Source organism: Sinocyclocheilus grahami, unplaced genomic scaffold, assembly GCF_001515645.1.
Source record: "Sinocyclocheilus grahami isolate Dianchi unplaced genomic scaffold, SAMN03320097.WGS_v1.1 scaffold334.1, whole genome shotgun sequence".
NCBI lineage: Eukaryota > Metazoa > Chordata > Actinopteri > Cypriniformes > Cyprinidae > Sinocyclocheilus > Sinocyclocheilus grahami.
Genome location: NW_015505513.1, coordinates 158413 through 169681, shown reverse-complemented (window position 1 = coordinate 169681; position 11269 = coordinate 158413). Strand labels below are relative to the sequence as shown.

The 11269-nt window shown below is 37.9% G+C and overlaps 2 protein-coding genes across 2 annotated transcripts in view; one reads left to right on the top strand and one right to left on the bottom strand.

The window, feature by feature from the left end:
• The first annotated feature begins 345 nt into the window (after nucleotides 1–345).
• dlx2b (distal-less homeobox 2b) lies at nucleotides 346–1491 on the top strand. Its single transcript, XM_016295307.1, has 3 exons — nucleotides 346–683; nucleotides 780–964; nucleotides 1098–1491. The coding sequence occupies exons 1-3, from the start codon at nucleotides 365–367 to the stop codon at nucleotides 1419–1421; spliced, it is 828 nt and encodes a 275-aa protein (XP_016150793.1). The 5' UTR covers nucleotides 346–364; the 3' UTR covers nucleotides 1422–1491.
• Nucleotides 1492–5358: 3867 nt separating this feature from the next.
• Nucleotides 5359–11269, bottom strand: part of metap1d (methionyl aminopeptidase type 1D (mitochondrial)) — a 14047-nt gene continuing 8136 nt past the window's right edge. The window contains exons 5-10 of the mRNA XM_016295325.1: nucleotides 10431–10473; nucleotides 9284–9447; nucleotides 7755–7852; nucleotides 6985–7032; nucleotides 6782–6860; nucleotides 5359–5484 (exon numbers count right to left, since the gene is read on the bottom strand). Of these exons, the coding sequence (XP_016150811.1) occupies nucleotides 5406–5484; nucleotides 6782–6860; nucleotides 6985–7032; nucleotides 7755–7852; nucleotides 9284–9447; nucleotides 10431–10473 (511 nt within the window). The 3' untranslated portion in view covers nucleotides 5359–5405. The remainder of the gene's footprint in view (nucleotides 5485–6781; nucleotides 6861–6984; nucleotides 7033–7754; nucleotides 7853–9283; nucleotides 9448–10430; nucleotides 10474–11269) is intronic.

Genomic DNA, 11269 nt, shown 5'->3' with positions numbered 1-11269 from the left:
AACTTTTTGTAAAGACTAGCTAAATCCCTTAAGACCAAGGCTGCAAGATATTTTGTTATTTCGACTTGACAGAGGTCTTCCTTCAGCTGGCAGTGCTTCTTAGGACTGCCTGCTAACCGATTGGTTCGCTTTACCACATGACGCCCAGTATATGGCCCGCCCGTCAGCATCTCCAAGGCAGAAACCGCCGCGGAGCTCAAACCTTCTATCAACTATGGATATGTAACTTAAGGCGAAACAAACTACCTCCATAAGTTGTGTGATTTTTGTATCACCGGTTATTTGTTAGAGGTGCAGATTTTAAATAGGCTATTTTAAGTGGTCACGGTAAGTAAATTCAGTTCACTGTTTTTTTTCCTGAAAAATGACCGCTGTACTGGATAGCCTTGGCTCGGATATGCATACAAACCATATTACCTCGAGCAGCTTCAGTACCGTTCACAAGTCGCAGGATTCCCCAACATTGCCGGTGTCAACTGTGACCGACAGCAACTTCTACAGTAGTTCACAGACAGGTCACTGCGCGGGGACAGCGTACGCACAACTGGCATCTTATTCCTATCATCCTGGTACAGTGGGTAATGTTCACTACAGCCCGAAGGCTTACGATTTAGGCTATGCTTCTTCCTATGGCGCTTATGGAACGTATGGACCCAGTTCTTCACCAACTCCAACCGAACCAGGTAAGAGCGCCTCAGTATTCCCAAACGTCGTTTTCTGTTGCCTATTGTCGTCTTGTGATATTTTACAATGACAACTTTTGTGGTTAATTTTGATAGAGAAAGAAGAGAGTGAGCCAGAGGTGCGCATGGTGAATGGAAAGCCAAAGAAAGTCCGGAAACCGCGAACCATCTACTCCAGTTTTCAGCTGGCGGCTCTCCAGCGCCGATTCCAGAAGACCCAGTATCTCGCGCTCCCAGAACGCGCCGAATTGGCGGCTTCTATGGGCCTCACACAGACCCAGGTCAAACGCGGCTCTTTTACTGCATGCTGTGGCTATAAGTTTGAAGCTGTATTTCTGTACTTTTTAAATTTATTTTAACGTGGAGTTGTGTTATTTCATGTTTAACTTAGACGCGCTTTATTTTGCGCCACAGGTGAAGATATGGTTTCAGAACCGACGCTCAAAATTCAAAAAGTTGTGGAAAAACGGCGAGATTCCATCAGACCAGGTTGCTACCGGTGACTCTCCCTCTAGTACTCCTCCACCACAAGCAGGTTGGGATTTCCCACCGAACCAGACACCAAACGACGGAGACACAGTTTCAGAGCAGCCCAATGGGCCACCAAACACCACCGCCCCATCATTTTTGACAAACTATTCATGGTACTCATCCACGAATCCAGTCACACATCTACAGCCCAGTACCTTAATACAACCTCATCACAGCTCTGCCATGAGTGCTGGGGCCATATTCTAACAGAGGACTAAAATGGCCGAATACACCTGTTGTAGGAGGATATAGGCCTATATTCTGTCACTGGACTTATATCTTAGGAAAACATTAACTCTAAAATCTATTTTCAGGCTGGGTTTGCTAAAGATGTTTGCCGTGGAATTCTTTGGCGCCACTAATGCGCGCAAGCAACGCACATTAAATTATTTTTCTATTTATTTATTTGTTTTCGTTATAGTCAAAATGAAAGGGGTTATCATATATGTTTATTTCACATTCCAAGTACAAACGGGTAGCCTTTTTCGTGTGTTGTACAGAATATATTAGATTTAGTGATAAATCTATTCAAATGCTTATAACCTGCAGTCATAATTAAATGTGCGTTTTACTATCAGTTTAACGTTTGGTTCTTTGATTGTCGTTTCAAGTTGTTTGTCTTCAACCCAAGGATTTTGTGGAGCTGTGTTTTTTCAGGTTTTGCTCTATAAAAACGATTCTTCATTGGTCGTAAAAGTCTTGTAAAGGATCGTAGGCTACAACTGGTCTGTAACGTGTGTGTGTGTGTGTGTGTGTGTGTTGATATTTCCACGTTCTTTTAACCTGGCATCTAACAATTTTTACTTTTAACGTGGCAACCAAGCACTTATTTGGCTAAAACGCATGAAAGAAACCGTATAAATGAAAGAGACCCCGTTTGAATTTGGAACGCTCGCTGCCTAAATACAACATGGGCTCATATGCACTAATTTAATATTTACAGAAATGAAGAAATTGGGTCTGCATAGGTTTGTAAAGAACATTACTCTTAGCCTGTATACCTATGCAGACTTTTCCTGTACATCTCCGTTTCTTTTGCACACGTAATGCATGTGTGATTTTTTCGCTAGAACGAATCTGACCCTATTTAATCCTTTGTAAATGTTTTTGGTGAAGAGGTATCCTGTACCTCTGGGCATGAGGGGGAGCGCCTGGCATTCGGACGCGTCTTGACATGCGCAGAAGGAGATGCGAGGGCGTTCCGCGTGCGGCGAGGGCTCTTCCCACTCCAGACTCTCTGGAGTCAGCTCGCTCCTCTTCCAGACGTTTTATGAACGCCACTCAACCAGAGAAAAAAAAACATAAAACCGCCTCAAGCAGACCGCCCTGGAAACATTCTCCTCGAGTCCCCGCTTCCAGCTCCAGCACAGCCTTGAGCTATTCTTGTACGGGGACACGCAGTTTCTCATTGCCTCACGTCTTTACATGGTCAAGTTCAACATTTTTGGAACTAAAATAGTTACTGGAATAGGTGGGAGACCCGACTTAACTCTGAGGGCAAAACACCACTTGCACCAATTTTACAAATTAATATGAGGCTTTTGCTCATGTTTCATATTATACAGCACCTGTAATCTAGTCCATGTAGGCTATGTTTATTTGTCATTGTGACACTGGGGTTAAAAGTTGCTTTACCTAATTGTAATTAAGGCAAATGCATATTACAAATGGATTGCATATTTTCTTTATTAGTACCCTCAAATCGTGTGAATATTTTTATATACATTTCTTGAACTATTAATAATCGCAAAAAAAAAATTTAATAAAAATAAACATTTGTTCTACCTAAACATATTAAATTGTAGACTGTATTAAAGGGGGAAAAATTAACAGAATATCTCAAATCAATCAACTTGGCCGAGCAAACAAACAAAGCGCAGAATAACAAAACAGCATAATAACAGAATCATCAGTATATTCCCGAAGTTTACCCACGAACTATTATAAAGAATAACGTTTCAGGGGCTGTTGTAACTAATCGTTTATCTTATATGATTTGTTGCTTTTGAGGTTCATTCGCGCTTCCGCGGTTTTTCTAAATATGGACATAGTGGTTGGGGCCCGGATCCTTTGATTCTTATTGAAAAAGACGACTATTTTTATTCAGATTTTGGGAATCTGATTCCCAAACCCACCAGGTCACCATGACATATCTTTACAGGTGCAGCAAATGCTACTATGATTGTAGCACATTTTACCGTTCTGCTTCGTTCCTTATGTCAACATTCACAGCTGGCAGTAATCGAAATGCCAGGGCTTATTTGCAACCACACCACTATGAGTCCAAATGACTGCTTCCGTATGGATTCAAAGCTACATCCGCATGAAGCAGAGCAGAGGGTCTCTGTAAAATTTCTAGAATAGAAAAGAAAGGAAACATTTTGCGGTTTAATCTGTAATGATATTTTGTAGTGCATTGGCATTATAATTAATCACGTTCTGTGTACTGCAGAAAAAAGTGGGCTGTCAGTAACGCAAAAGTTGATTTGCATAGCCAATATTTTGCTGGATCTCATGAATTGTTTTTCTTTTCTTTGCTATGACGACAAATGTATTGTACGATTAAAGAGAAAGCAAATAACTACAGAGCATCCACGTAGCCAAACCAAGCCCAAATGAAACGAACAACATAATAAAAAAACTATAGCCTACTTCAGATAGGAACAGATCGCAAAATGTCGTAGCCTAAATAAAACAGTAAAAGAACTATGGAAAGATGCAACGAAAAGTGAGCGAAAATGCGAGACTTTTAAGTTTAAAATCAATTCGTTTAGAGTCAATATAATGATCAGGAACATCCTTCATGACAGAATAGGCTACAGCACCTGACCCCTATTGTTATTCCCTGCCTATTCCTTTTTCTTTTGTCCGACTGAAAAGATTCCCTCCGCGCCAGAAATTGCTCGCAATTGCGACAGACAGATGAAAAAACCAAATGGCTGCCATTATGATTCGATTTAATGAGCACAGCTTAGAAAGGCAGGCACCATGCCGATCAAATCACATAAACTAGTAGACCTATACAAATAGGCCTAAACAGATATGCTTAATAATAATAATAATGTAGAAACTATTCCTTTTGTGCTTTTCCAAATTCCTTGGTCTTTACATATTCCATCATCATAATCTAAGGACTTTAGTAAAATAAACAATGCGCGTTTAAATGCTACGTGGTGTCGTTTACATCTCGTTTTATACGTACACATCATTTGCTTTATACGTTTTCTTTTTAATAGGCTATCGATTCTTATTATGTGCGCGTTTCTTTAGTCTAAATGTAGAGCTTACGGACTGTTTCATGCAGAAGCAGAAGGAAACTTCCCAGATGGCACAGCCACCGAAAGCTACGGATTAACTAGTAAGAGTCACAATGTAATTAACTTTAATTGTACACATCATAGAGGCACAGCCATTAAACAGATGCAGAATGGAAGCCGGTTTGTGGAGAGAGTTCGTGCTCATGTAAGCGCACTTTCTGATCACTCATTTGACGTATTTCATTCAGTGTGTGTTTTTAGCGATTTAATATTTACAAAATATGATAAAAAAAAATTTTTTTACCATCCACACACTTCAAAACGTAAATTGTAAGACTGAAAGCTATGAACACTGCTATTCTCACTGAGAATACATGCGCATTTCAGACAGCAGAATTCAAACTCTGTCAAATGTCAGACAGCATAAGCAGTTTGCCAATGACGCCGTGAAACAGATATGATTATAGTGTATTCTTGATACGCTACACATGGCTCATACAGAAACCCCTGGCCCATAAATAGAATCACCTCTCGAGAGATGCACAGCGCTAACTACATTACTGCGGAGTAATATTATGATGTACGGAGAAACCCCGCCATAATAATAAGACGTAATGACATTTCACTCCCTGTGCTTTCAATGAGTTCAGGCAGAGATGACATCAGAAACCAAAGAGCTTGGAATAGTGAAGAGATTTTGAAACTTGTTACATAATAACCTACATGCATTAAACAATTAACCCTATTAGCCTAATTCAAACGGGCTGGAGTTGCACAGCTGTTTCAAGAAGCCATTTGGTCAGGCTAACAAAATAAGATGAAACACTGGATAAATGTTAAGAATCATTTATTTAAATAAAAGATTCTATTATTGAAAAAAGCACAGATCCATCTCACAGGTCACACTTCAAGATGTCCCATAATTCTTGTCCGGTCAATCTTCATCTGGTAGTTTTGTCAGAATCTCTACACCATCGCTGGTGATTACAACCGTGTGTTCAAATTGGGCCGATCTGAGTATTAACACATAAGAAAACAAACACACAGGTGAACATGTTGAGATTTAGTCATTTATCTAAAATCAGTGGTTCTCAACCAGGGGTCTGGGACCCATAAGGGCCTCAGCAAACTTATATGGGTGCCGCATATAAGTTATATCTCTTATATCTCGCTGGCAGAGGAGCCTCTTAAAGAAGAAGTTACAGTTCTGTGAGAGCCAGAAATCTTGCTTGTTTGTAGGTGACCAAATACTTATTTTACCGAGGAATTTACCAATTAATTCTTTAAAAATCCTACAATGTGATTTTCTGGATTTTTTTTCTCATTTTGTCTCTCATAGTTGCGGTATACCTATGATGAAAATTACAGGCCTCTCTCATCTTTTTAAGTGGGAGAACTTGCACAATTGGTGGCTGACTAAATACTTTTTTTCTCCACTGTAAATGGCTGCCCACTGCTCCGGGTGTGTGTTCACGGTTTGTGTGTGTTCACTGCTGTGTGTGTGCACTTTGGATGGGTAAATCCAGAGCACTAATTCCGAGTATGGGTCACCATACTTGGCCACATGTCACTTCACTCACTTCACTTTAAGATGATAAAGTAATTTAAAATAAGATGAAACAAGCATTAACAACTAAAATATATAAATGTGTGATTTCAATACCTGGACAAATTCTAGAATAATAATAATAATCATCTAAAAAATAATAATAAGATGTTACACCATTAGCATTTTTATATATTTATATAGAATTCTTGTCTAGTTATGCCAAGCTATTTTTGTCAGGTAAAAATTGTTAGTTTAAATATTTTTTTTAAATCCCTTAATCCTTTTTCAGTAAATCACAACGAGGGCCTTGGAGTCAAAAAGGTTGAGAACAACTGCCTTAGATGTAGAATTAAAATAAGGAATCTATCCATTTTCTTATATTGCATATTACCCCAGTCAACCTTAAAAATCAGAGCTCTAATCAACCACTGACCAAGTAGTAACACTCTGCTCTCACCTGCCAACAGAGCAATCAGCTCATTTGCAATTAACACTGAAGTGCTCTCCAGTGAAATATATGCAGTTAAAGGAAGGTTTATGCCAGAGTACTTAGCTCTCTATGTGCTTCAAATTCTGAGGGTACTTAGTCATTCCAAGCTAAATGTCAACAGCCAATAGAAATAAAGTTCTTGAAGATTCTCAATAGAATTTGGCCACTTATTCTTGCATGAAGTAATGAATGATTAATGTAGGCTACATTTAAATGGCTGCATTGGGCTCTCATTAGAAGTGTGGAAGGAGAAATTGAACACAACATGCACCTTTTGTCATCCACAGATACAGCAGTCCACTTGTCCTTCAGGATCTTGAATTCTGAGGATCCTTCCGTAAGAATGGGTTCTGGAAAAATGGACGGATGGTTTAACTTCCTGAAAACGTACAAATTCATGCTTCCGCTGATGTTCTTAACATTCAATCAGTCGGTCATCTAAAACAATGATGAGTACACACATACTGTACAGACCTATGGTGAAGGACATGCCCTCTTCCATCTGTAGGTCATTGTCATTGGCTGTAAAAGCGAAAAGAAGCATGAACCACCATTGGTGCTTGGGCCCTAATTAATGGTAAAACATCTTAGCTGATCACATTAATGAACAAGGGTCTGAATACTTAGGACCATGTGATATTTCAGTTTTTCTTTTTTAATAAATCTGCAAAAATGTAGTGCAATTCTGTGTTTTTCTGTCAATATGGGGTGCTGTGTATACATTAATGAGGAAAAAAATTAACTTAAATGATTTTAGCAAATGGCTGCAATATAACAAAGAGTGAAAAATGTAAGGGGGTCTGAATACTTTCCGTACCCACTGTATGTATTCATAAAACTTAAAATAAATTAAAGAGTTAATTCACCCAAAACTAAAAATTATGCCATCATTTACTAACCTTCCTTTTAATCTAAACCTGCACTATAGAAGATATTAGGGTCCAAACTATATTAAATCATTGACTTTCATTGTGAGGACAATGCAATTAGATTATTTACTTTCATTGTAGGGACAAACAAAAACAACAACAAAAATCCCTGTGACATTTTTCAAAATATCTTATTTTGTGTTCTACAGAAGAAATTCAGTTATACAGGTTTGGAACAAGAGTAAATAATGACAGAACTTTCATTTTTGAGTGAAGTATAAAGTATATGTCAACCATGGCAAATTGAGATATAATTTCTGAATATTAAGTCAAATAAATTAATAATACATCAAATAATGATGTATAAACTCTCACCATGATGCCATATCTCTGGATAACCATGGAAATATGTTCCGATCCCATGACCGATAAAATATGGACACACACGGAATCCATTTGAATTTGCTACTTTGCTGTAATTCAGAAAGAAAGAAAAAGTACTCAAATTTATGTTTTAGCCAGGTTTATTCTGGTTGATGTATGATAAATTGCTTGTATATTTTCCTCTTTTGGATAAAAGTGTCTGATAAATGATTATAAGTGTAAAATAAAATTTTCTCATTGGGTAAAAAAAAAATTCTGGTTTACCCACGAGCCTACACCCAATTAGGGCGTTGCCTGTGAGATGTCAAATTTAACCATGTTGCCTACATGTAAATAACATTTTCACTGTGAATAAAGCATGCTTGAAATGTTCTCGCATAGTTGTTTTTTTATATTCCGGGAGGGGGAAGGTAGAGGACAAAGGTGTATAACAAACAAAAAGAAAAAGATGCAAGAGAAAGAATAAAAGACAGAGACAAAGAATTGCAAAGAGAGAGAGCAGCAGAGAGGATGCTAGTGTGCCAGCATGATAAAAAAATAAATAAAAGCAAGAGATGGAGAGAAGGAGTGAAAGAGAGGTCTAAGTGCTTTTTCCTGAGGAGAGGTAATTGTTCCCTCTGTGTGTATATAATAACAGTGTATGTCCCTGCAGAAGCTCAGAATCCTACGCAGGGAGAGAGAAAGAGAGAGAGAAACAAAAGCATTGCTTCCTCAGACACAGAGGACATTTCTATTGCTACACTGCACAAAATGAACAAAAAGCTCATTTAATCACTCGATTGAATTATTTTAAAGATTGAAGTAAAATACACATTTATATCATGAAAGTAAAAATAAAATATTCAAAATTTTTTAGCTATACGTTTTGACCTTGAACCCATTTCAGCATCTTCACAATTGATATTGTGCACATTTAAGTCTTTGCATTAGAAGTGGAAATTCAACAGGATGTTGTTAAAGATGTTTCTGTACTGTATGTGAGTGATTAAGTATGTTCTCTCTGTGAAAAGGCTCCTGCGGATCTTTTCGTGTCTCTGTGGGGAGCTGAATCCACCCTGGCATAGTCTACGATTCTGAAAAGACAGCAGGAGCAAGCCTGTAATTTACATCGCTCGCTCGCTCACTCTCTCTCTCTCCCCTCACACACACACACACACACACTTGCACACATCCAACAAGACAAACTAACCTGTAATTTACACCCCATTGCAGGAAAAACCCCATTGCACTCTGGGTAATTGCTAGCTCAGAGCTCACTGAGAAATACATTAACTCTGTGCAGTCCTTCTTCAGACACTACACTATCAAATAAGGACTGACGAGGCAAGATTGCTGTCTTTTTTCTACTTTTGCGCACAAGAGGGATAACAGAGAGGTTTAGAGGTTAGATGTGCTTTTTTTAACAAGAGCAAGTTGGAAAATGCAGTGAATAAAAGAACATTTCCCACAGACATCACTCTTGAAGGTGCGAGATGCTGTCAGGAATGCAATCTGGGATGATTGTGGGAATGAACACACACCTGATAGTGTTGCCAATGATGCACAGAGGTTGACCTGGTCCACAGGCGGCAATGGCCTGATCTCTGCACTGTCGAGCCACATCCACTAACTTCCTGCCCTGTTCATTCACTGAGCCAATCAGAAATGTTTCTGAGGTGTCTCCGTGGTAACCTTCTAGATAAACCTACAAAATACATATAGCATCCCCTATTTACATTTACATTTTATGATTTAGCAGATGCTTTTATCCAAAGCGACTTACAAATGAGGGTATCAAAACAACAAAAGAGTAACAATATGTAAGTGTTGTGACAAGTCCCGGTTAATCTAACGCAGTATACACAGCAAAGTTTTTTCTTTCTTAGAATAAATTAAAAGAATAAAAAGTGGACAGAAAAGAGGTAGAATAGATAGAGCTAGTGTTAGAGGGTCAAGTGATTATATAATTAAAAAGACTAAAGAATGAATGGGGCCATGTATCGTGAGTTTTTGAGTGAAAACCTCCTTCCATCAGCAAGGGCATTGAAGATGAAACGTGGCTGGGACATTGTTCAGCATGACAATGATCCCAAACACACCGCCCGGGCAACGAAGGAGTGGCTTCGTAAGAAGCATTTCAAGGTCCTGGAGTGGCCTAGCCAGTCTCCAGATCTCAACCCCATAGAAAATCTTTGGAGGGAGTTGAAAATCCGTGTTGCCCAGCGACAGCCCCAAAACATTACTGCTCTAGAGGAGATCTGCATGGAGGACTGGGCCAAAATACCAGCAACAGTGTGTGAAAACCTTGTGAAGACTTACAGAAAACGTTTGACCTCTGTCATTGCCAACAAAGGGTATATAACAAAGTATTGAGATGAAATTTTGTTATTGACCAAATACTTATTTTCCACCATAATTTGCAAATAAATTCTTTAAAAATCCTACAATGTGATTTTCTGGATTTTTTTTCTAATTTTGTCTCTCATAGTTGAGGTATACCTATGATGAAAATTACAGGCCTCTCTCATCTTTTTAAGTGGGAGAACTTGCACAATTGGTGGCTGACTAAATACTTTTTTTCCCCACTGTAGATAGAATAGAAAAAGAATAGAGAACACTAGCGTTAAAGGGTCAAGTTTTTTAAACTTAATTTTAAATCTAACAGCAATTAACTAACAGAGGACTCACTGTGACATCTATATTGATGATATCTCCATCCTGCAATGGCCGACTAGAAAACAAAATACAATACTGACAGTATGTAAGGTGTTAAAAATACATAAATAACTAATAAAATAAAAAAAATCATACATACATGCTTTTAACTTCTGAATTAAAATTAATTTCTATATATGTTTGGGTGCATAAAATACGAAATGACACCATAAGAAAAGAAGCCTCAGTAGAGCAGAATAAAATTCTTTAAAAAATTAAGTAGCTGGTATTTTCTTAGAAAAATGTTTTAACAAAACTGCTTATTAATATTTGAAGAAGAAAAAAAATTGTAGTCATGAGGTGCAACCATTAAAATCATGTGGTGCAACTATAACATCCAGAAAAAACCCTGATGTTGTGAATTAAAAATTATATTTTTATCTATTTATTACAATAACTCGCATCTAGGGCTGGGTGATATGACGATATATATCGAAATTAAAAGTCTATTGTTTCATATTATCCTCTATCGTTTATTTCGTGGTGCCGCAAAATACATTGTTTACGCCAATACTTTTTAATCATCTGAATGACGGCAGTCTTACATGCATTACACGGGGATGCAGGCAGAAAAGTGAATAACAGCAACTTCATGTTTGCACGCGTTTTTAAGCACTGCAGTTTAATTAAAACTGATTTTAGGCCTTGAAACACAAACAACAGAGCTATATGCGCGCGCTGTCTCTGTTTCTGTATGAGAGAAAATCTCTCACTGCTCTTGACTAAATCACTTTTGTAACTAGAATAATAAGAAAATAAATAAATAAATAATAATGCTAATAATTATGCATATATATATATATATATATATA